The sequence below is a fragment of the Zootermopsis nevadensis genome, unplaced genomic scaffold (genome assembly GCF_977971745.1).
Source record: "Zootermopsis nevadensis isolate Lab colony 2312 unplaced genomic scaffold, Znev_1.0 Znev_ptg000009l, whole genome shotgun sequence".
Classification (NCBI taxonomy): domain Eukaryota; kingdom Metazoa; phylum Arthropoda; class Insecta; order Blattodea; family Termopsidae; genus Zootermopsis; species Zootermopsis nevadensis.
In genome coordinates, this window is record NW_028259141.1 from 7644434 (window position 1) to 7671831 (window position 27398).

Here is a 27398-nt window from a genome sequence, read left to right on the forward strand (position 1 = left end):
TGAATTTCTAGGTTTGACACCAGCCATTAATCTAACAATTTTCTTTTGTAAAGTGAATATCTTTTAGGTGTTTGATGAATCCCCCCCCAAAAAAAAGAAAAGAAAAAAGAAATCTAAATATCCTCTGTCAGTGGGAGTGAGTAAGAATTAAATGTCTTCCGTTGTTGAGGGGTTAATCTCTTATAACATAAAAGCTTGACGTTTGTTTGTTTACTTGTGCTCCCAGTGGGTATCATGTAATTTTATAATCATCTAGTAGATGGCAGTACAATGCATGTGATATACCCTGACATCTTACAGGAACACGGAAAATTACCATTTATTCAGAAATAAACGTATTGTACAGCTGATATAGTTCACTGCTGTTACTTTTCAGTGTTGATGTCCTGTAACATAGTATGTAGCATACGAAATATACGAGGAGTTTCTGTTTCTTAGTTTGTCTTAAATCTGGTTTAATGTTTATATGTTACTGGTGCTCTCAATGGGTACTACGTAATTACATAACTGTTCAGGAAACGGAAGTATCATGTACATCATTTGATGTACCCTGACATCTTACAAGAATAAAGAAAACTATTACTAACTCAGAATAAACCTACAGTAAAGCTGATTTTGATCACTGTTGTTCTAAACATAGTATGTACGACACACGAATGTGTGAGAGAGAGATCAAGGCTGGAAGTCAACAGTTTCAACTGACAGTGTTAAATAGAAGTACGGCAGGATAATTCCTGATACTGCAAGTACATTCTGGGACTGGCTATAACATGAAATTCAGTTTCAACATCATAATTGTACTACTGGTAACCCTCGATTTACGCTGGGGATGTGTTCCTGGACTAACCGGTGAAATCGGAATCGGCGTAAATTGGGACGATTTTATAATGTAAATCAATCAAACATTGACGAGTAAAATAATGACATTACATTTAAAGCTCTGAAATAACGTAAATAAAATAAAAGGAATTTAATAAATATGTTTTATACACTTACAATCGGCGATGGCGTGATGAAGCGGCGTTAGTTCTCTGACGAAGTCCCTGGTTGAGGATCGTCATGTTTTTTAAAGAAGGCATGCAGTGTGGACTGTCGTGATTTCTTCTTTCTTTCTTTCTTTCAAAATTTCAAAGTTTAAAGCGCCAGGAATGAAACTGTATAAGAGCAAACTCGCATAGACAAAAGTTTACATTTCACAAACAGCTTTTATCGATTCATCGATCTCATTGGAGCAAATTCGCGTCAACGAAACATACGTAATTGCAGAGATGACTGTATTTATAATTTTTATTCAAAATCAGCGATGTAAGAATTACGATTTAGTATAAAAATCAGTACGAGAAACATTGTAAAACGTTATCAATAATAATACAATATATTTCTTTCACTTTCTGACTTTCTGGTTTCAAAATCGGCGTTATTCTGAATCGGCACAAATTGGACCGGCGTAAATCGAGGGCTACCTGTATTTGCTTCGAGTTCTTGACAGTAACTTGTTACTGGTGACAACAAATGTTCACTTATTTCTCTAGTCACATATAAACTTAATTCATCAGATACCTGAATGACTAAAACATCGATATATTATTCATATAGAATGTTATAATACTTTCCAGGCCACCTATAAATTTACATTCATCAGGGTAAGCAGGCTGATTTCTATTGAGCCTCATATATAATAATGGAGAACTGTGATATGGACGATGTGCTTAGAATTAATTGTTTGCTGTACCATTTAAATTCACAACATATTTAATACAGTTTTTTTTTGTTTTTTTAGTGTTCTGTCTGACGACAGGTCCATATGAATAGGATCCTTCCATCCTTTTCTCGAACTGGGACCTGTTCATATACGTTCTTGGCAGATGATCCAGAAGTGATTTGCCATTGCCTTCTTCTGTGTGTAAATGGAGTAATTGTTGGGATGCCACGGAGAAACCGGGGAAGCCCCCGGAGGAAAACTCCGTGTCACCTATTCTTATATTATATTTCAGTTTATTAGACAGGCAGGAGGAGTCTTGTATTTTTAATTTCTGCTACACGAGACATGAGAACAATGACCCTTCATAACTAATTCAAGGAATTCTTATTCAACAAATGAAGTATAAATAAATAACTCACGTAAGCAGTTGTGTGGTGTCTTTGTCCACTTTATATAGTTTTCTGGAGGTGTAGTCGTTGAAGTTGAGCAAGGAGCGAATGATGTCTTGATTCTTTTCAACGGGGGCTTGGTTTGTACCTTGCCATGTCTCGATGTACACCACAGATACACGTGTATTTAGTGTTCGAAAGTACTGTAACATTGAGGTATCACATAAAGAAAGTATCAGAATAAACACAGTACCGCATTCCGTAGTACAAGGGAAGGCAACAAGATAACTGCACAATTGTAAATCAGGCTTGAAGATTTCTGTCTTCTGGGTTCTGGTCGATGTTTACCAACGTTTCAGAGGTCATACTGCCTCCGTCATCAGGGCGATTCATCAACCCAGAAGACAGAAATCTTCATACTAATTCATGTTTTGTTGAAAGTAATAAAGTTGTACGTACCAGATCTGCAATATTAGCAACTTGGATAGCATCATGGACGACATCCATCCTCGAACTGCCATTTCTTTTCTCAAACTGAAAAAAAATTGTAAATAATCACCTACACCTGTATAATAAATCTGACTCATGTTATGAGAGAAGACTTCATCGACCACAAAATAATTTTTGAGAATACTCAACATGAAATCAAACAAAATTACATTATTAGTAATGAAGTATAGACCAGTGGCATTATTTAAGTTGCACCTGTTTGCGTTAGGACTAGTAACCATAAATAAAACCAAATTATGTGACGTGATATTAATTAGGTTGAAATGTGCATTCGATAATAAAGTTCAATGCACCATATTAGAATGTTCTTTCGAAAATTTGTGCACGGCAATCACAGATATACACACATTTGAAGTAAATAATTGAAATGTCAGGAGACTCAAAACCAGATTTGCTGAGGACTAAAACACTAAAGGGAAAATTTTAAAATTTTAGATCACATCAGGTATAAAGAAATAAAGAACATTACCTAACCTAAAGTATGTGATATATGACACTTCATCTAACCACTTTTTTAATCGACCAAATTCTTGGCGAGTGAGTGAAAGAGTGGCTTAATGATAAAAAAAATTAGATTCTCACCATAGCCTTGTCGATGACCAGTGCTGTTTCAATGAATTTGATGACATCTCTGACGTCTCTGCGGTACCGAGCGTACTCCCCTCGGTCCCTTAGGTTTCTGCTTCCTTCTTTGACGTCCCTACGGACTCTTGCGCCCTTCCTGAGAGTCCACCGGAATTTGGGGCCTATCTGGACACTCCGTCGATATCTGGAACCCGAAGCGTTGGCCTTCGTCCCTTCGGCCATTCCAGAAATATGTTTCTGGCGTCTGAAGCTGTTCATTCTCCATTCGAAGTTTCCCGAGTTAGCACAGCCTTTATTAGTCTTCGTACGAGCCTCAAAAATCACGTGAGGATGTTTCTGCTAAAGAAGAGCCGAAAGGCAAGACTGTGCAGTTATCTGTGTTGTACTTGCACAAATATATCTCACTTACAATAATAATAATAATAATAATAATCTATGAATTGTGTACATCAAAGTTTGTAAGTCCGAATTATTGTAAATAATTTAATCGAGTAGCACTTTTTGAGAAACAGAAGACCACTCAACGTCTCTAGAAATTCACCAATTTCTATGGACCAGGAAGGTTGGATAATACTGGACTGCTAATGTCTATCTTTCTCAGGGTTAGAGGCCACGGGAAGAGAATTATCGGTGTTATAATCTGGTTTTAACGGCCATACGAGGTGCGATCGGAAAGTTTCAAGACTGCGCCTATAAAAACCCGTACACTTATCTCAGGTATTAAATTCATCCATCACCCTCGAAGTAGTTCCCCTGGGAGTGAACACAACGATCCCAGAGCCGCTGCCAAGCCTGGAAGCATCCCTGGAAATCTTTCTTTATCAGCCTGTCAAGCACCATCTGCGATTCTGCCTGAATCTCTTCTATCGTCTCAAATCTCCTTCCCTTTAGCTGAATTTTCATCTTTGGGAAGAGAAAGAAGTCACACGGCGAATAAGGAGGGTGCGGGATGACGGCCACGGTGTTTGAGGCCAAAAACTGCCGAACTTTGAGGGCGGTGTGCGCTGGCGCGTTGTCATGATGCGTCGTATATACGTTTCTGCTGTTAGCATGCGCTTAGGAACATAGATTCCAGCACAGACCATCGTGTGATGAGTCCTCTGTTATAACCGAGGCTCTTCTAGTGGTGGATTGCAATGTCATAACGTGATAATATTAAATATTGGTATATATAAAGCCGTGCACTTACGTACGGAGCTGAAAAATCTCCATAAACCGGTCTGTGTTCTGGAACTTAGACGGCAGACTTTTTCTAGATGCTCAGAAACATCGGTAAACTTAAACCAGTCTATACAAGGGTGCAGCAACCCAGAAAAAAGCCACCTTCATCCACAATTTGCAATTTACAAAAGAACGTAGTTAACTTCCCACGCAGAATTAGGAACATGAACATCGTGGCTGAGTTCAAAACTCATAGCATAACAGGCGTTGCTGCCTCTAAGATGTTTCTGGCTACTACCAGTACCACTACCATGCCGTTTCTCAGTAATCCGTTCTGTCTACATTCCCTTCTCAGAGTGAAACACTTCTTCCGTGTAGCAGCACAGTGATAACAAGTGGCTAACGATGCAGTACACCCAGCCTTCCCGTTCCCCGCTCATCAACAGCCACCCATCCATCGCATTTTTAGATATTTGCCTCCTTGTGACGTACGTCTATAAGCATAACAATCCGAATAAATAAAGTTGTCATATTTATTAGCGAAACGGACAAAATACCGTCAACTTTTGTGTTGCCTGTCGCATATCTCTATGAGACTGCAGACGTTCTAGACAGTAAAATTGCTTCTTTGCGCTTTGCTTATTATCTAAATCATACAAGTGAAAAACTACAACGTTTCGAAAGCTGGAAGAAGACATAGTTCCTATAAGTTGGGACCCCTGGTTGAGCTAGCCTCAGACCAGAAGGCTAACTAGGTTGTAATATAATTATTACTACGACAAACGTGTAATTTTTAACATCAAAGATGCCCAACGATTTGCAAAAGTTCAGCAATTTGTAGTCTGACTCATTTAATACGACTTTACTAAGAACGGCGTCACCCTCTCGCTGGTTCCTGAACACAAACCACACACAACTTTCGGCTGTCGGTCCACGCTGCTGCCTAATCGCAAACTAAGTAATTAGTACGACAAACATGAGAACAAGTTCGCAGATCATGTTACTACGGCCTTGCTATCCGGAATCAGCTAAGTTCTACCCACTGCCATCTGCATGATATGTGTGAAATAAATTAACTGCGATGACGAGAATGTTTGGAAACTCGAAACTCAATAAACTAAGTTACCCAAACCCTTTCGTGTTTGTGTTAAAGAGACCATTTAACAAAAAAGGAAGGTTAAGGCTTTAATATTCTTTCAAGTTGGCCATTAGAAACATCTTAAAGTAGGAATACGAGTTTGTGACTAAGAAAAACGATTTCATGGTTCCACGGAAATACTAACCCTGGTCACGAAATTCGTAACCAGTCAGTAGAATTAATATGTCTCTGTGTAATAGTAATGATGACATTCTTATATAAAATAAATTACACGCGAAACAGATGTTAATAAGTGATAAAACTGTATTACATAAATCAATACGGCGGTCTGGATTATCAGGTTCTTTCTACAATTCTATTTAATAAAATTTCACAAAATACTTTCGGAAAGTCTCGAATTTTATCGCTTATACTTCCAGATTAATTCCTGCGCCACTTTTCAATGGACATAATTTTTCCGCCTTCCTCTGTAACTAGACTTCTCTACTAATTCTAATTTCAACGAGTTATGCATAATTCTCAGCGGAAGTGTTCGTTCTAATGATATGGAACAAATGAAAGGGTTTTCTTGTATCAATCTATGATTTAAAAATTCTCTGCAATATGAAATGTCTGAAATGGACACTCTAGCAATTAGATATTCTTATTTATTTATTTATTATATCTTATTAGACGACGCTGTTAGCAGCACAAAATACATAACATCGAATATTTGCCTGGAGGGACTGAGTAAATCCAGTCTCAGTCCGGGCAGCCAGAAACTTCCCAATCACTCGGCCTTGACACCATTCGATAGATTTTCGTATATCGCCATTAAGAATCATTCAAGATTACGCTTAACACCACAAAGCCAAATGGTAACTATATGCACCACCTGCTATAATAATCAGTAAAACTATATTCTTTTTCCCACAGTGTGTATTAATGGTTTCTTATGATTCTCGGAACAAACAGTGATCAGCTCCTTAAACAAGATTAACCAGTTGATCTTTGTAATGGAGAATTATAGAGTTTTCTTTGATGAATGAACTGAACTTTTGAAGGCAAGATGTCAGGTTCTCGGGAGCTTCGTCTTGAAAGGATTTACACGGTCTTACTTAATAATCTGGAAGTTTTATGTGGTGTTTCAATCTGCTCAGCCAGCATAAAATTCACATGGAAATTAAAAACTAACACAGCGGTTTCTGATACCTCTAACCTATGCATCAATTTAGTGTGTCTGAGTAACATGTATATTAGATGAATAATTTTAAAATATGACGACAATACTGTGTATTCTGTATGGTACGCGCATATAGCACACAAAAAAATTAAATTATAACTGGAAAGTATGAACACTGGTCGAAGCGCTTGTTCGACTAATCAGTACGATTTATAACAGGAAGTGATTGATATGTGATTCTGTCTCGACATCAGCATATAGAAAATAGGATTGGATATTTTAATTTTAAAACTATATAATGCTGAAATTCATAAAGGAATATTTTCAATTTTGTTACGAAGTTAATGCGTTATATTTTCCAACAACATAGCCGATACACTCATGCCAATCCAGGGTTTATGAAAACCTTAATCAGATTGCAAAGAATTGTGATTTTAATTCTCGATTATGATTAGTTGATTTTTAGGGAGTTTTAGTGTGGAACGTATGGTAGCAGCGCACACAAACGACTGTATTGCAAAACAATTTATGCCACTAACTTGTTCCGTCTCTCGCTCCTATTCATGTATTATCCTAATTTCAGGCCATCATAAGTACTGCTAATGAGGTATTTGTTCTCGACCGACCACGAGTTTCTGGTTATTTAAAATGTTGTTACAGAAATGTACAACCACAACAAATATAATTCTATACGACAGCAAAATCCCTGCCTTTCCAATTGTGGTATTCCTGGTAAAAGAACTAAGAGCATCTGGTCATAAATGACAGCGACGCATTGAAACTCAATAAGGCTATTTTTTTCCTTTCCATATCGACTTTACGTGTCTGTGATTTGAATGTGTATGATAAAACTTCCTTGAACACTCTGTGTTTAGTGTCACTAAATATAATACTAGGCTGTATGTGGTCTTATAAATCCAAATTAAAGCCATACACTTATTACATTCCAGTGCTGTAGGAATCAAAGCGTACTTTCCGTCTAAAATAGTTTAATAACGCCGAAATGTTGAAAATAGAGCCTGTTTCAATGTTACGTCACTCATCACCCTGAGCAGTTCAGGTCCAGACTGACGAACCAGATAATTGTCCTATTCATTTAAAGTTCGCGATAATATCTATAAATCATTATCTTGGATCCAAGCAGCATGGTCCTGTCAGAAATGGTCACGAAGGATGAATTTCGCTACCCATTTCGTCTGAACAGAATCATTATCAAAAGACTGGAACGTATTTCGCCCAGGAAGCTCGTATTCTTTCACACGTTTCTCTAGTTTTAATATTTTTTTAGGGGATAGTAAACAAATTTTATCTTTTATAAAACATTAAAAACTTTTAATAAATTATTAACTAACATTCTTTAAATCGTACGTGAATAGAAAAATATTTATTTAAAATTTAAACAGTAGTTCTTGATAGAAATTCTTATTTGACAAAATAGTTTATGCTCCAAGAGAAGCATCGGTAGGAATTTAATATCTCTCGTATCTTTTATACGCTTCAAAAAGAAAGGATCTTTTAAACCCGGCAGCAAAGACGATTCGATCCAAATCAACTGGATCGCGAAAGTATTCCGTAGAGCACATTTATATATCTAACAACAGGTTTACGTCTGTACTACATGACCGTGAAAACCAAGAAGGTATGAAAAACAGAGAACTCATTTAGAAATTATATGTGTTCCTTACAAGGATAAATTTTCTCTGCCATTTAAATTTCCTAAACTGTACTATAATTAAAATTTTAAAATAAAGATTACGAGAAGCAGCAAATTCAAATTCGATATAAAATCATAGATGTGTGAGTACCAATGAAATGTATGTAGCTAATTTAATTTGTACACACAAAATATAAAGCAGAGAAAGCAAAATGACCTAAAAAAAAGCTGCTGTGTTAGCTCATGAAATAGATGATTTTCCTACACGAGACAAATGCGCTGACGTTGAAACTACACAGCTCTATTTGTATAGAGAATTAAATTAAATCCTTTTAAATTTTTAATTATATTCGAATTTACAAAATACATAAAACAATTGTTCATTTTGTTTTCATCTGAAAATCGGCTTTGGTTTACAAATTATTCACACTTCATATATGCGGTCGCTTCTCATGTCCTACCGCATATTAATGGACAGTTTATACACTGAAATGTACAAAACATCACGTAAGGGAACAATGGACTAAACCGAGGAACAACCATCTATCAAACAACAAAAACTATTCACTATAGATACCAGAAGTAAATAAATACATGGGTAAAAATCAGCAAACAAAAAAACTTTAATTATTCCAGCAGGAATAATAGAAACATGGCAACAAAATCAACTGCACTTTTAAGGGCACATAATTTCGTTCGGTGAAATCTGTGTAAAGAGCACGAAGATGACTGTCATTTAAAATGTTGCTTACTGCATTTACCCCCAGGTTAATCATTCTGGTGATAGAGAAGTAAGCTCCTCTTAAACGTCGGCCAATATATACCAGACTACAAAGTGTAACATCCAAGAAGACAGCCACTTTCATAATTACACTAAGTAGATTCCTCTTCCCTCGTTGTGTCGCTTAAACTTAAGTTATATTGTTTTTAATTACGCGATGGGCGGTAATTTTAAATGGTACAAGAACTAAAGACCAATTTAATACGAAAATAAACTGAATTTTGTAATTGGTAAGGTAAACGTTAAAACTGACCCTACGCTCACTTAAGAATCACGCCGTGAAGGTATGGATAAGTGAAATCAGCTCCTCACGTTTCAACCTTGACGATGGAGGTAAGTGGTAAGCTTCCCTAAGTTAAAACTAACCAATCGGAACACGAAGAATGCTAAAACCCCAAAACTCTGATCAGATATGTAATAAAAGAGTGTTTGTCTCTGGGGTACAATTTACTAATTCAGGGATCAAATGCCACACCCACGCAGCGCTCCGACGAAAAGTGTTCCACATTCTACACCAAACAGCGTATAAATACAGCGTGTAATTTTGACGAATTTTTATACCCGTAAATGTGGTACCATGCGACCTAAATTCCACACGATTATAATGGACTATTAACGATTATAACACGTCACATAAGTTTCCAATAAAAGAAACGAAAGCTGTTCTGTTTCTGCTAGACACTTACTCTTGAATCAAATATAAAATAATTACGAACCTCTCTTCACTAAAAATACCCTTATAAAGAAACGACGTTTCATAATGACATATTAAAATGGATGAAGGAATTATATCAAATCTTCTTGTTGCAAAAGAAATAATCAGATTTACCATGACTAAAGGAGGTGGTGATCTGAGAGCTACAGCAAGATACATATAAATCAGTACGTTTCAATTACTAATGATGCCCATTCATTGATATTATCCTTCTTGGAACTCCGTTAATGAAACGTGTATCTGTCCGTCCCCTAATTAAATTATGGTCACCATGATCTAAACAATAACTGAGCGATTATCATGAAAATCAATTCAATCAGCAATCCATTAGAGGCGTTCAGCTACATCAGGACTGTCGAACTCAGGGGCTCAAATTTAAACCCAAAACCCCCTAACCACTCAACAACGACTTTGGTATAAATTACTATTTCTTATTTTATCCGAAGATCATCACCGTAAAACTAAAGCCCGCTATTAAACACTATTTTCAAGCAACTATAATACTCAGATATATTTATATAATATGCATTTTAAACTGTTCTTTATAAACATGCCCATATGCCAGAAAGTGGTTGATATATATACGTATTATCGTTTTATATATGATTCTAGGCCACTAATGCTACCTGCTTTCAAAATCATTATTTGTTATTCATCCTATCAAACAACGTTCTATATCCTGAGCTATGGACAGTGTTATTAAATATAACTTCTAGTACACAGTATGTAATAATTCTGGATGTGGTTAAAAAAGGTAATTACCGATCAATCAATTTAAACTAAAGATTTATGTTAATAATAACAATAGGTAAGCAACCATAGTAATAATAACTATTATTATAGTGACTTTCTACTAGTCTCGTTTATGCTATAAGGACGTCAGAAAGACGAAGTCTATGGTGTTACTGAAAAGATGAATAATTAAAAGTAGTTCAAGATGAGTTAAGTAAATCGTAATTTTCTCCTTGTTAAAAGGACAATAACAATACTTTCCGATCGGCGACACAATGAAACAAATACCGCGGAACGGGCTGGCCACATACAGCTTTTGTGACGCTTACTGCCTTCTGCACAGACGCCCGAATTTGTCTCTTTTCCTCCTGAAAAATACAGTTCAGTGACTTAACCTTCTTCATGTACAGATTCTTCGCTAAGCTATAAAGAAAGTTGCTTCTATATCTCAAGCCTCGTGTCGTTGATAATGTAATGCCAAGCTGGAGGTAAATTTAATGCACTGTTAACATCTTTGTGTAGCCAAAGTGTTAAAATAAATCAGAAACTCAAAACAAAAGAACCTTGCATGGACTGAAATTGAGTCACGTATCTTTTTTCTTTAATCTGACTCATTATTACTTACACGGCGGACTGATTTTAATTACGAAATAATTTAAATTTATTAAAAAGTGGAGCTTCACCTCTGTTCTCCTTATAAGCCTTCACGAGTGGCTTAGACACAAGGATAATTTAACTACTTATTTTCCTTCACGACAACGTGTGAGTAAATGGCTACCAAAGGATGACGCACTTCAATTTTACTAAACGTCATGTCGAAACATATTCTCCGACTTCCATGTTCAGTGATATTCACATGAGACAAAGTAAACAGAAATAAGACAGTTGTTAAACTTAGGGTCCCGATAATCTGCGTAGCAAAAAATATCTTATAAATATGCAAAATTTATTTGTATTTCTATCTGCTGTAGAAGGATAATAAAAACTCTAAAAGTAGAAAACTGTACTAGTGTCTACAAATTTTCTAGAAATCAAGGCATCGAGGTATCGACGTTTTTATGCACTGACTTAGGCTACGAGATTAAGTTTATAAAAATAATATAAAAAACGTTTTATATTCTTTGTCAGTTGTACCTGTTTCATTATAACAGCAAAAATATTAGGATGACGTAATCTGAAGAAATCTTCAGTATGACATAAACATAGTTTTAAAAAGAGAACAACAGATTAAGTGGGAAGAAGACGATCTTAACCTTCGCCGATTATCGAGAGATGCACGTTAAGAGTTAGAGGCTTATGACACTACGGAGACATAGGTAAACACCCACACAACTCCCAAAGGGTAAAAGTAAACAAGATTCAACGAACAGAAATAATTGCTCACAGCGCCCAAACTACGTGAATTATTGAGCAACTGAGTGTGAAAATTAAAAAAAAAATCAACACGTTTTATAACGAAACGCTCCGTTTATGCAATGAAATCACGTTGAAGCTGCGTGAAAGATCTCTTTCCATAAAATGGCTACCTGTTAGTCGTACGAGTCCAGCGTTTTAAAACAATTCTTCAAAGGCTCTTTAATTAAGAATCGTTTTGCGCTCCTACCACTAAAATTCGGATCTACAGACTGTGAACGTGTTCGGCGACAGTCTGCGAGGGCGGTTTGGAAAGGAACGAGAAAATAATCGAAAAGTTAAGGAGCAGACATCAAGGACTACCTACTCAGTACAGACACAGATTCAGCGACTTAATCATATTTTGCCTGATCACAGAACTTACATACATTGCATAACAGATAAATACTGGTAAGGTATGACATACTTTTTCAGACTATGTGACAAAAATTATTACAAATAAATTTCTTAAACTTTATTATCGACAGTAAAAACGAATTATATCCTTGAAAACTAATCTGAGGGTTCTATGTCAATTTAATACCATCACCCGTCATTCTTGGTTCTTACTCTCTATCCTTGGGCCATATCCACACATTCTCCTCATCATCCATCTTAATAGCTTAATCTTAAAGATCATATTTCGCAACCGCATTAGACAAAGGTCACCTTTAGTGCAACTTCATATTTTATTTACAGTATCACTGCTGTAATGCAGCGAAAGAACAATTAAAATAAATATATTATTAGTATATTTATTCGGAGTTGAAACATAAGTAATTCAACAGCGATGTATAAATTACACAGACCGGTAGTCGAAACAGAGACCTAACAATGCAAAGGATATAAAGTTTGGCGCGGAACCGGAGAGGAAGAGACCCTGTCGGTGTTCGAACTGCGAACAACTTTAATGTAAACAAGACAAAGAACGCACAATGACGTAATATGCATTTACTCTATTGAATTCTCATAAACAAATCTCGTCGGTGGATTAGACAGTAAAGACGAACACTTGCAGGTTACGGAAAGGGGTATTGACGTTATAAATTCATAACCCCCGAATCGTCCACTTGGCTATTAACTCTCCAGCGAAATCAATTATTGAATCTTGCGAGATAAATAACATAGGACTACGACGGTACCTAAAAATGTCCCAGAGAATTCCCATTGCTGAAAGAGACAGGAAAACCACACACACGCACGCAAAAAATAAATTGCGCGGAGCAGCAAAGCGCAAAGAAAGAAATCCTCTACACAGAGACTTCCAACGCTCTCTGATCTATCAAAATGGCTGAAAATTATTCGCTTTCCCGTATATCTGCAAGGATGCTATATCTTACATATTAATATATATATATATACATACACACACTTAAAATAACATGTTATACATTAAGTATATATTAAATCTTGTCCGTCTAATCACAATAATTCTTATTAAATATTAAAATATTACAATAATTAACATTTAAAATATTTAAAATATTAAATGATGTTCTTTATCGAAATATTCGATTTACATTAGACCATCATTTTAAATGTTAATTATTGTAATATTTTAATATTTAATAAGAATTATTGTGATTAGACGGACAAGATTTAATATATACTTATTATATCACAATATGACGCAACTTTACCATCTTATGTTATACATTGTTCTCTTATTCCCCAACATTAAAAAATTATATTAAAATAGTATGAGCGGCGATCAACTGAACCTACCAACATCACAAGCTTTGCTCGTTGGAAAACTACGGATGTCACACAGAAAAATTTATGTATCTCCAAACCGTCTTAAAAATGCAACACAACTCTACTAGGATTCGTATAAAACAGATCAACACAAGCTAACACTAATAACCAGCTGGACAAAGTACAGAGCAGAACGCTAGTACCACATTTCATAAATAACTATTCATTAGTTTCATAACTAGCTCAAAAGATGGAGGCAGTATATATCTCCGAAACATCCGAACTTACAAATTAATTCAGATGGCATTACAATGGAGGAAACCAAAAACCTTTCGAAAAACGAAGTTCTATTTCTTCCACACATTACGTCCTTGCATCAGCTCGAGTGTTGCATTTTGTAAAGTACGCTTGTGTCCGATTTTGGACTGTTGAAGAGTTAGAATAACAATTTAAAAACCACGATATCTTACAGATCGAGGTGACTGTCTTTACACATAGATACTTGCCATGTTTCAGAATACGTATCTTTTATTTCCTTCTTCCATCTATTTGAAACACACGCTAGATAAAATTTACGTGGAATAGAAGGCAAAGAGATGGAAGGGTTTCTGGAGGTTAGACAGGGTATGAAAATTGTCAAGGCCCACTGCCAGACGCGATAACTCAAATTCCAATTCCAACTGAACTGTTCCCCTACTTGCCGTACATGCAGTGTGAATGTCTCTCTCTCTGCAAGGCAAGCCCAACATGGCGCACAGCCTTTAAACCAAAGACGCAGTTTCCCAATTTGTGACGCTTCGGCGAACTTTGGAAATTTTTAATGAGCATCCTGTCAAACGCAGAAACCTCTCTCTTTCTACTTCACTTCTCCCTTCTCCATCGCTTTCTCTCCCAAACACTCATTCCTTGTTCTCTCGCTTTCTTTATGCGGTCCGTACGTTCTGTTTCGCTCATTCTACCTGATCCTTGCTTGTCGATTTGCAGTTCGTTTTCCGTCTCTTCCTGTAATTTAGTTTCCATAGCTCAGTTCCACTCGCTCTTAACTGTTCGTTAAGAGTCCTAAAGTGCTCTTTTTACACCATGGTTCTTTCATATATACTCAGAACTGTTTCACCAGTGTCGATTGATTTACACGTTCTGCGCCATTACTGTGAATACTACGAAAATTGCAATATTATTTGTAAGACTTGAGGTTTTCACAGCGATGAGTATGAAGATTTCTGTCTTCTGGGTTGTTGCGCTGTGTAGTCTGGTCGATGTCCACCAACATTTCAGAGGTCATACTGCCTCCGTCATCAGGGCGATTCTTAGTATGAAGATTTATGTCTTCTGAGTTGTTGCGCTGTGTAGTCTGGTCGATGTCCACCAACGTTTCAGAGGTCACACTGCCTCCGTCATCAGGGCGATGAATATGAAGATTTCTGTCTTCTGGGTTGTTGCGCTGTGTAGTCTGGTCGATGTTAACCAACGTTTCAGAGCTCATACTGCCTCCGTCATCAGGGCGATGAGTATGAAGATTTCTGTCTTCTGGGTTGTTGCGCTGTGTAGTCTGGTCGATGTTAACCAACGTTTCAGAGTTCATACTGCCTCCGTCATCAGGGCGATGAGTATGAAGATTTCTGTCTTCTGGGTTGTTGCGCTGTGTAGTCTGGTCGATGTTAACCAACGTTTCAGAGGTCATACTGCCTCCGTCATCAGGGCGATGAGTATGAAGATTTCTGTCTTCTGGGTTGTTGCGCTGTGTAGTCTGGTCGATTCATCGCCCTGATGACGGAGGCAGTATGACCTCTGAAACGTTGGTGGACATCGACCATACTACACAGCGCAACAACCCAGAAGACAGAAATCTTCGCAATATTATTTGTTTGCTGTGGATTGGATAGGATATGATGGGGATAAGATTCTATTAAAAATTAGCCTGAACACTAAAAGTATATATTAAATTCATAATAATTTGAATAACTACCTTCGCGATTAGATACAATGACCTCTTGAATGCAAATCCGACTAAATTTACATATTCTGCTCCAAATGTTCTACCCCGAAAGCTCCTTAATTATTTTACTACATCTCTGGACCACCCTGTATAAGCTACGTTTATACTTTTCTTCTAGTATTTGGTGCCTGCACCTTATGACAAATCATCTTAGGATAATAACACACTGAGCATATTTCTGAACTTAGCTTTTGTAACAACTGTTCGGGAACTGAAGACAAATACGCCAAGAAAACATGCTAAATATAAAAACGACACCACTACTTCCGGAAACTGCACAATTTATTTTGTTTCACTGCCAAAACCATAAATATTTCTCAGTGGAAACAGATCTTTTGGAATTATCCATTCGAATTTTCAAAGGCTTGTTACTTGGAAACTTTGGACTTCATAAAAGGCAGGTACGTACTAACAGTCGCTGGCAAATGCGAATGCATTCGAATCTGATAAGAAGCAAGGCTGGGTTTAACAGAACGTACTTATGTTAGAGAATTTCGGTGGGAAAATCTCTTGGAAATCAATCAATTGCAAAACTGAGCAAAAAATGGAATGATAATGACACAAATCTCGAATCTCAGCGAAAGAGGCTCTGAGAACGTGAAGCTAAATGAACAGCCTTAGCCTCGAATCCAATAACGGGACTTGGTATTAGCCATACTGTAACGTCAGAGTCTATTAACAGACATTCACTTGTTTAGTAACCCGTAATGTAATCAATTCAGCCGTGACATGGAAATATAATAATTTCGTGTACAAGATACTGGATCTAGTCCGTTAGAGGTTACACATTATAAACAGAGAATATGTGCAGAGTTAGTTTAAGCGAGAGATAAATTCCTAAATACATTAAATAAAATTATATATTTACTGAGATTTGAAGATCTTGTGATACCACGATAATGTCGATTTTGGTCTAATGATCTCTTACCAAATGGTCGACCTCTCTAACCCGGTTCTCATGCCACTACCAGGCACCTACAATCTGTAGGTACCAGTACAATGACGATTGTTTCAAATCCCCATATGACGTACCACCTATTTTGCTGCTGAACGGATGTGAAAGACGTGACAGTGTAAATACGTCATAAATTGTTAAATTTTCGTCCTATACGTCGCTATGGAGTCATCTGGCTCGCTTTCGTGTATTAATCCAAGGTTAAAGTTAAAGTTTAAAAGATACGAGCTAGTAACAGCTGATATGGCGTGTGTTGAAGATGACATTTGTTAATTCAAGGAGGACAGACACAATTTAACGTACAAACAGATTTAAATTAACTTTACACACACACATATATATAAACATAAATAAATAAATAAATATATATAAGTAATATTATGATACATATCATTATCGACCATTTTTACATATCTTTAAAACATTTAGTCATGCCTTAATATCTCACTTATTTCGACAAGTTTCGGCCCATGGGTCCATCTTCAAGGTCTCCATTTCCCTCTACAAACCAATGTACTGCTGTAAATCGTTTAACAAAGATTTCCTCCCTCCCAAAATTTTTATGATTAATGTTAAAACGGCATGTTTAAATGCTAAAAAATCCTCTTTGGTTATAATTATTCATAAACTACAAGAAATAGTGACACTTTATAAAAATAGAAGGAAATGTTTAAATGCTTACATTTATTCCCACAGACTTGGCAAGGACGCTGTATCTATATTAGACGCTATTGTTAAGTTACAATGTAATTAACCAGGGAGACAATTTCTGAAGAAAGGAAACTAAACGTCAATTTGTTTCTGGGCTTCAAGCATTTATTGTACAGATGTTGAATAAATTAACTAATTGTTCACTAATTGGCTTTTCTCTTTTTCCATAAAAAACAGCCAATCCATTGTCCTCAACTTCATTAGCAGTAATTAGCTAGCAGGCTGAAAATTGCATGTTGTCATCATCATCATCATCATCATCACGACTGTCGTCACACAGATTGCAGTTAAGGAGAATGTTGAAATTAGTAATAAACTGTAAAACTCACCCCCAATGTTCCCAGAGGTCATTACCGACAGAACTTTTTAATATCTCAGGGGTGAAGAAACCACTACGAAAATAGTTACAAACCTTAATTTACGATACAGGCTACTATGGCATTCTACATTTTGCTAAGGTTTAATATTGTTTCAGAATTTGAATAATAATACATTTTATATTAATCGTCTCATATAAATAACAAAACAAGAGGTCACTAATTTACTGAGAATATGACGCATAAATAACAAAAGAGTAAACATAATATTACATACTTAAGTAAATAATATATCATGTAACTTAATTCACAGCGACCATGTATGCTGTAATGCTTGCATGTTCTGTTCTATTACATTTCTTGTTATCTCCTGTGCTTATTCTTAATCCTATTACATCACCAATCAGAACACAGCTGCTTCGGCAATTGCCAGTTTCCGTAATAACCCTACGACTGCTTAGCTGAAGACATCTAAAGCTTCGGATGACGGTTCTACACAACGTCAGCACGCACTATCAAGTGTGCAGTGATTGGATTACATCATCCCTATTATCCGTCAGACTGACTTCGTATTGAACTGACTTCGGATTCTGCCCTTATTTCTGATTACGTAATAATGCTGAAACCAATGAAGGATGACAGATCTAAGGGTCGCAAAAAGGAAAGCATTATCAAAAGTTTAAAAAGAACAAAATGAACTTGAACGAAAAAGTGGTATATGGTATCTTCGTCTACAATCTGAACTGACTACAACTGGAATTGTTCGTCATTTTGTGCCAATATTAACCTCAGCTTTAGAATTAAAATAACTTCGGTCTTTGGAGCCAGGGACGTATCTCTTGTACCTTTCTCGTTCGACATTTTTATTTTGAGATTTGTAGCAACGCCTGGGATGAAGCCCGGAAGCTTTTGGTTAGACGTTTAGTACGTTTAACACTAGATGACCTTGAAAATGACAACCATGCTCCTGGATATGGTATTACAGCAGAGTGCAGAAACATTTCATAGGTGAAACGCATTAGAAAATGTTAAATTACATGATCAAGAAATATTCCTTCCTCTAAAGGAGTCTTAGCAGCATCACATGCTCCGTGTAAAGCAGCAAGAATAAATAAATAAAGAAACAAAGTAAAAAAAAAACAAGGGTGGGAAGGAACAGGGGAATAAAGAAAAATGAGTTCAAGAGAAATGCAAAGAGAGGGCTATTATTAAATTTAAAATCATTATTATATTTCCTCAAAGAAAAAAACAATTATTACGTCACTGTATCCTAATAACGAAACGTTGGCAAAGGAATTTAATTACAAACTTAAAGCACGTGCGTAGTATAAGAATTCATGAATCTGATACGAAGGTGTATTCGCTAGTTTGCTTTACAAAAACACGATCTGAATTCTTATTAACACCGGTTCTAATCACTCAAAAACTTACGACTTTCATTAATTCATAAAGCAAATGACTGGATGATATTTTATTAAAAATATCTTGAACTATTATTTCACACGCTGTATGGCTGAATGTATAACTGGGCAGGGGCGCAGCGTTCATGTCAGTCTGTTAGTCTGGCTAACAGCTTAAAAAACGAAAAATAAAAAGTCTCACTTTCGTCGTCCAGTGGTACTCCATACACTGGAACACAGCCGATCCTACCAAATAAAGTGCATCGTTAGCCAGCTCCAGCCAGCCAGGCATTGTTAGCCATCCAGTTGAGGCTTACGCTCGCCGCGAGCACCTAACTTTCTGAGCTGGCTAACGATGCACATGAATGATGTGTATCAACAAATACTTTGATGCCTGGTCGTATTATCACCGTGCTAAACTCCGTCTACATACATACACACACTCTTTCTTAGGCAGTTATCAAGTACTGACTACCCCTCCCAACCACCGAGAGGTATAATCAACGAGAGTGAACACGACTACGTATCTGCGCAGCGAATTTCAGCGATCACCATAAAGTAGCAGGACTATAACAGAGACAGGCGTGGCAATTGTGTTTCGAGTCCTGCGACTCTGCGCTAATCGATAGAAGCAGATAGAGCAAAGCGGTGTACTATTTTTAGATACCTGTATTTGACTGCTGGAGGCAGAAATATGATATGAAATGAGGAACTGAACATGGGGGAAATATCTAAAACTACGAGAATTGACTGACAACCGCCAGACAAATGTATTACAAAATGCAGACGAAGAAAGATACAAAGGTAAAATGTATTTATATGCAGAACGAGATAGAATTTCCATTTGAGGTAGAGTGAACGTTCATTGAAAGTTGTAGCAAATTCCATTTTAATTAATCAGTTGTTGGGATTCATTAAACCATTCCGTAGTTCGTCTCCCTTCTAGGTATGATGTCAAAATATTCACCACTTGTTTGAAATTCCCCCCTGCCTGCACAAGTTAGTGCTCTGTTCGACCGGCAATTTGGTTACAGTGACTCGTCACACATAATTTCTGTTTGCCAGGCCTTCACAAATCATAGTTGCCTGAACTAAAAGGGAGATATCAGCGAGCAAGCAATGCCCTAGATCACGTAGGGCTGCACATACGACAAACAATACCTTGGAACCCCGGTGTCATGACAATGGCTATTGGTACAACAAATGATTATTTGAGTTAGTTAGGGGAGTTCCTTTGAATGCCCTAGACACTGCATTCTGGCTTCAACTACTACTACATCTTGAAACACAAGAGCCTTCTAATTGAAATACGACGAATGTGGAAAGTATAAGCAAGAATTAATCCCAATAATTATAGGAGCAACTGGAACTGCCTCCAAGTCACTCAAAAAATATTTGGCCAACATCCCCCGGGCGAACACGACTTCAGGGAACTTCAGAAAACCGCCATTTTAGGGACATCACACATCATTCTAAAGTCGTTGATGTAAAATATATATTGCCTCACCCGAAATCTGTTTAATGCATGTAACACGTATTAAAAACAAAATGTATTTCAGAAATATCTGTTGCATTATCTATCTCAGAGGCAAGATTTTTCTCAAGTACATAGAAGTAAATACCCTATAAAATGGCGAATAAATAGGATAATAATAAACTGGAGTTAGGAAAGATTTTAAATACCAGCATCTAAGAAGAGAGTTTCAATGAGTGTGAAATATAAAATTCTTTGTTTTCATTACAGTAATGAATGGGGGTACAGGAAATGTAACTAAAGGTCTAAAATATATCCGAGAACAATACCAGGATAGCACTGAATCGATTTTCTTAAAAAGAACAGTACTAACAGCATCGGCTCCCTTTTCCTCTCTCTTCATGTACAAGAAGCAGACGCTGTGGCCACGTGGATGGCTCAACTATAACGCTCAGCTAACCTCTCCTATCCCAAACAGCATCGTCAGTGCGTTTGTACAAGCAAACGAAATAAATCCGGCCCCTCTCTTCGTAATTTTAAAGCAAGATTTGTCAGTGTCCTGCTAACATATTTATTTGTCATGTTGTCAAACATTACTGTTTAAAAAGTCAAATTCCTAATACAATTTTTATTAAATTATAAACCTTCATAGGGTTTGTCGGCTGTGGAAATACATTTATGTTCATTCAGTTGCATCCAAATTGAAAATCGTTATACGTACTAATTCCAGGTCGTTAGGAGGCCTGGCTATTGTCGCTGAGAGGCACGCGGTGAAATAAAAAAACACACGTTTCCACGTCAATCAACTCGGCGGGAGTCGAAGCCACAAACTCATGACACAAGTTTGGGTCGGTTACTTAGTTGTTAATTACGATGACCACAGTGGTCAACTACATCAAAGTCATTAATTTTACGTAATTACCAGCACCTTCTCCTTTCAGCTGCTTATAGAATATTAAAATATAATACAGAATGAGCGAAATTCACATCAACTTCGTGGTGCTAAAAGACAGAATAAATTTTATCTTTGGCATTTACAAACAAGTTCTTAATCCCCAAAATAAGCAAAAACACGTGCATGAACAAGGTTAATATTCCATATTATGATGAGTGTATATATATTTTTGGGATATTCATGTATTTTATCATAGGCATCAGTATTTTGCAAACACACGCAAATGCTAGACCATCAAGCAAGCAAATATGAGCTGTTTGTTTGAGGATGCACACATCAGGGAAAGAGAGTAAGGCATATTTTCTGAAGCGATAATATGATCGTCTGTAGGGTTAAAGGACCTGAAGCTAAATTCACAACCAAACATACTTTGCGCTACGCGAAATGTGGTAGTCAGACAGAAAGAAATAGATAAAATGCATAAGAATATTCGCCTTCTTCTCTACTTTAGCCTCCTACTTTAGTTTTCTAGTACGATTCCTATGAAAACGACAAATAAACGTTGATACGATTATCTGCTAGTGTTTAATATTTCACTCTTCTTTTGTTGAAAGAATCATACCAGTTCAGACCAATTTAGATTTAGATTTAGTCAACAAAAAACCGTAATCGGATATTTAATATTTTATTAAATTTTTATAATTATTATGAGCCCTTCCACTATGGCTCTATATTCAGCATCCTGTTAACGAATCTCACCTTCTTGCAGCGTTTAGAAAAAAGACATGAATAATTCCAAACTCTAAAGTCCTAATTTTAGCGAAATTCGTTAATACAGTGTATCAACAGAGGACGACCTATCTTGGCATTATTATTAACTATTTATTCGTGTACTTAAGATTCAGTGATTTTATAGCATAATACATACGTAGACACATTTGCGTACTGCATTTTTCACAATTATCACCAACACAAGTACCCCAGAAATACAGGTTTAACAGGTTACTCGTGTTTATTAACATATTAAAGTACACTGGTAAATAAATGTACCTCATGGTTCAACATCCATTACTATATCCCCCCACCCATAGAATGTATTAATGAGTTTCTATGATTCTCACAATGATCAGCGATTATTTCTTTAAATAACACTGATATTTGTAATGGAGTAGTTGTATATTAAGGCAGATACTGTTTGTTTAAAAAAATCTAGATTAATTTCATGCTTCAAAAGGGAAAACAATACGCGAAAAATAAAACAGGTAATTTGACACGAAACACAAAATTTAAAATGTTTATTCTACGGTAATTTCAAAACAATTCACGACTAAAAATACATTTATGAAGTTTCTGACTGGCACAATGTTTTAATCACAAGATACTATTTTGTTTTAGTAGGGATGTTGATAGTTTTCTCTGTGTTCTCTCGTGCTACTCTAGGCAGATTACTAACCGCCACAAACGAGGTTATTATTAGACACAAAACACTGAAGCAATATGCCAACAGATGTATTTTAAAAGTCCACCGCCCTGTTAGGGCAGATTCTGACACACCACAGACCGACCAAAAGCGACAAAACAGAGAAAAAGGTCTAGAAATAAGGATTTATTTTTAATACAAGGAAATACTGCTAATAACATTCTACACGCTAGAGTCAGTAAATATCGCACAGAGAAATCTCTGACCTGGTGTACGATGGAACAGCACTACAATCGAGCCAGAAGCCCTGCCTTAGGTAGTGACACTGCTGTACTGATTTTCACATTCACCTCTCCACATTCTTTGCAAAGTGTAAAAATCCGCTGACCGTCTGCATTTCGTCTACATCTGGACCTACGCGAACAAATTTTACACCAGAAACCCTTTACCCTAAGGTTGATTTATTACAGAAATCAATGCGAATTTTTTCACAGTGTTAAAAATAAAGCTATAATCACCATCCAATTAGTATTATTTCTTAAGTAGATTAATCTCGCGAAAATTAAGAAATCATAGCTACTTCTTTCAGTCTAGTCCGTTCGGCGTTTCTGTGTTGCACTTTTAAGTCTTACTGATTAAGTGTGACTTTGTGACAACGTTTGAACAAAATACAATTAGTCACATAGTCACACGTGGGGCACATCAAATAAAACTGATATTTATTTTTTGTCAAATATTACTATAATATAGTTTGGGGACTTCAAGCATATTAATCCATTAAATTTCCAAAGAACAGCTAGAAACTACTCAAAAACTGAGTCTGCGTTTGAGTTTTGCTATTGTGTTCAAATTCACACACCACTTACACGAGGAAAATTACAACTACTGTACCCGGGACCAAACCGTACGTCTTTCTTACGTCACTAGCTTTCTGGTAGAATTAAAACAAACGCGCATTCTTTATAAACCACATATACCGACATGACAAATGGTACAGCGAGCTTCTAAGTTCTACCTCTGGGAAATAATGCTTATAGTGTGGACAATAAATATATGCTTCCTTATCTATTAACTCTCTCACCTTTTTTACTTCTAACTCTCGTCAAACGCACAGATTCGCCCCGACTAGAGTACCAAGCAGTAGGAAATCCAAATCGCGTAGACGAACAAACATATGCCTTTATTTCGTGGTCTGAGGCGTTTAATCTCTGCTGTCCCATCACTATCTGAGCTTTTACGTCACAGACAATGCTAGCTTAGTCCACAATCATACGCGTCTGCCCAACTGTGCAAATGGTAAAACGTTTCATTTCGAAATACTTCAAATGCATTCAGGCCTGGAGTGTTGAGGGGCCGCAACCGATGGCAACTATAACCACACCCACAGCCAATATCTGAAATATTAGAACGCTGTTCGCAAAAACGCGCGCGTGTGAAGTACCCTTCGAATTGAGAGGCAGAGTAGATATTTCTGATGGTGAAGTGAGAAGGTAGCAGAACAACAAGCAGGTTGAGTTAGCAAACACGGATAACCTTTCAACACGTTCGCCTGTTTTCTTCCAACCTTCTGTAGCTGTTCTGGATCGTGCAAACCGGAAAGCGCACTAAACCATCAGCAGATGGCGAAAAAAAACCTGAAGCGAGAGAGTGGCGGGTGGCATCAAACTCCTAACCGACAGGTGGGTGACAAGAATACACTGTACAGCCTTTTTAGTCAAAAAACCTGAAAGAAGAGACCACATGGAAGGTCTGGGAGTAGATGACACGATAATATTAAAAAGGATCTTAAAGCAGTAACTACAATGTCGCAGTGTTGATAGAGGTATTACATGAAGATTTCCGTCTTCTGGGTTGTCGCGGTGTGTAGTCTGGTCGATGTTAACCAACGTTTCAGAGGTCATACTGACTCCGTCATCATACATTAGGGAATGCATTAAGTAGTGTCCAATGGCATGAAGTTATTGATACGTTTTATAAAAACCAAGGGAAGGATTTAACGTTAATGCAAGGGAAGACAAACACGTGGATATTATGATACAATAGTAATGAAAGCAATTTTAAGGAAATTATTTCTTGTTGCGATTATTATGGGCGATATTCTGGAGGTTTATGCCAGTCACTCTAATTTAATCACCGGATTTATCTTATTATAAGTATATAAGACTACTTATTCTAGCAAAAAATGTCATTCGTAACTTATTTATTTTTGTTTCAGTTAACGATTCTGTCAGTAATTCAGCTTACAGAGTCAAATAATAGGATGATTAATAAAACATAAGTTCAAAAGGATATGGATGGAAGTGGTAGTGGCCTGACTCAATGTTATATCCTTGAATTAGCATGGAGGGACGGATAAAAACAAGGAAAAACCTCAGTTACGATAGTCGGTCTCCAGGTCGAGATCTGAACCGGTGATCTCCCGAATAAGAAACAGCAATGCTGACCACTCGACTGTGGTTCGGATTTTGGTAGCAAATATGAGATATTAAAATATGTAAACGATATTAAAATGTTCGAAGTAAAACAGAAATACAATTGATTCAGAGACTCACAAAACAACACGAGTTGCCGAAAATCAAGGGGCAGACTCTAGACAAATGTAGAAAATTAAAGGGGCACAAAATTGCTTTACGCGTGTACACAATTGTAATGAACCAGGCAGCAGTTGCACTGCAAAGATATATATAATCTACCTTGGGAAACGTTAACAAACAATATAAAGTGTAAAGATCCACACGGCCTTAAAACCAAGAAGACCACCATCGACGTATTTACAGACGCAAGGACGCCAAATTTTAATAGAGGCCACTGTGTAAGTTTCACACCACAGAAAGGAATCGCGTTTATGCTCCATTAACGGGTATTTATTTAACCGTCTTCTCTATTCTGGTAATTCTCTACTTTTGGAACGAACTCTTTTGTCACCCATCCAATTCAGCTGGCAGAACACTTACGGGAACAAAGAATAATTTAATATCACATATAACAGCCGCAATTGTACATGAAATACTCATATTTCAATAAACATTGTCAAATTCATTACTATAGTCCTGATGTAAGGAGTGCAACATTTGAAGTTTCCAGAGTCTGGACATCAAGTCCCATTAAAATGTTTCCTTCCTTCCTACGCACGCATACACACACAGATATACATCAGTTCATATTGTAATGTAAAATTTCCAATATTACATACTCTGATTTCAATCAATTCTGGTAACTCTACTTAACTCGATATATTTCATTCATAAACTTAGAATTCAAGTCACGCATACGCCCTCTTTATAAAATGCTAAGGGTTCGTCACAATTCGTGCTAAATACAGCGGAACACTGAAAACGATTTCGCTCCGTAATAATAGTATACAGACGTTCCAGAAATACTATGCACTGCGTTGAATGGAAGTTAAAATGTTTCAAAGAAAATGATATGAATATTTATTTTCACATCGAGTCTGCAGGAAGTTTCAGAGCAATACTGGGGAAGAAAATTAAATTCTAGTGCATTAAGTTAATCTAAACTTGAATGATGGTGAATTTTTAACTATCCAAGGCATTGTTTGGATCCACAGTGTTGGAACAAAATGTTGAAGAAAAGTTTTTAAAATCAGCCCGTTCTCTTCAACGTTTCTGTATTTGTACAAGAACACGTAAATTACATAAAAATTAATTTACGTAAGACAAGACAACTAGCTACCTTAACCCGAAGTTCCATATCTAAATTATTTAAATAAACCTAATCACGTCAAAAATAATATTGTGAAACACTAAAGTCAAGTTTCAATACACCTATTTATTTCTCCGCAAACTTATTTAACTGCAAATAATCACATTATTCAGAGTCTAGAATAAACACATTAATAAAAGAGCAAGTTATGCTACGTCTACCTGTAATTCAGACTTCCTTGAAGCGTGTATAATTGCCAATGGTATTTCCAATTGTCCTACTCACCGATAGGTCGCCTCCGTAGAACGGGTGGATAACAAAGGTTTCGTTACCAACGTGAATTACCCCACTGACTCCATTACAAGTGTGGAAGGCGGCGGTAGCTCCAGGGTAATCCTTGACAGTTCCGTGATAGTAACAGTGCTCGATCTCCTGAAATCACCATCAACATCATTGCCAGTCTAAAAGTTTCATACGTCTAGTTGCTACTAAGACTTACAAGATTTATAAATGGCTGTCATCATCATTATCATGAAACTCAGGAGGTTTTCGGCACTCGGCTACATTTGTCTAATACCCCTCCATTTGTTTCTTGCTTCAATTTGCCTTTTTTACCTATTTCATCATTAGTTTGGAGCATCTGTCTTTCGACATTCAGTCAACGCGAAAAATACATTCATTTCTGAAACTCAATATCAGAGGAAAATTAAACATATTAAACATTCTAAGTAAAATGGGTGGTTATATAACAAATTAAATTCACCATGTGGCGAGAATGGGGGAGAGATCTACGATTAACACCAAAACAAAGAAGTGAAAAGAGGAATACGCCATTAAATATTCAAAGATTCATTATGAAAACAATCGAGAAGGGTCAACTCATGATGTTAATGATTTAACTGAAGCTAGTCTAAATAAAATTTAAAAGTTCAGTCCATACCCCAAAGAAAATACAACGCGTCTCCATTAGTTTAATAATGGCGTTTAGGA

General features: G+C 36.6%; 1 protein-coding gene across 4 annotated transcripts in view; it reads right to left on the reverse strand.

Moving 5' to 3' along the window:
* Positions 1-27398, reverse strand: part of mmd (disintegrin and metalloproteinase domain-containing protein mind-meld) — a 587218-nt gene that overhangs the window by 52901 nt on the left and 506919 nt on the right. For 3 of the 4 annotated variants that reach the window (XM_087345918.1, XM_087345916.1, XM_087345917.1), the window contains exons 7-10: positions 26694-26840; positions 3184-3525; positions 2551-2625; positions 2122-2294 (exon numbers count right to left, since the gene is read on the reverse strand). In XM_087345918.1, the coding sequence (XP_087202044.1) occupies positions 2122-2294; positions 2551-2625; positions 3184-3525; positions 26694-26840 (737 nt within the window). The remainder of the gene's footprint in view (positions 1-2121; positions 2295-2550; positions 2626-3183; positions 3526-26693; positions 26841-27398) is intronic. The other variant, XM_087345919.1, reaches the window with a different exon arrangement.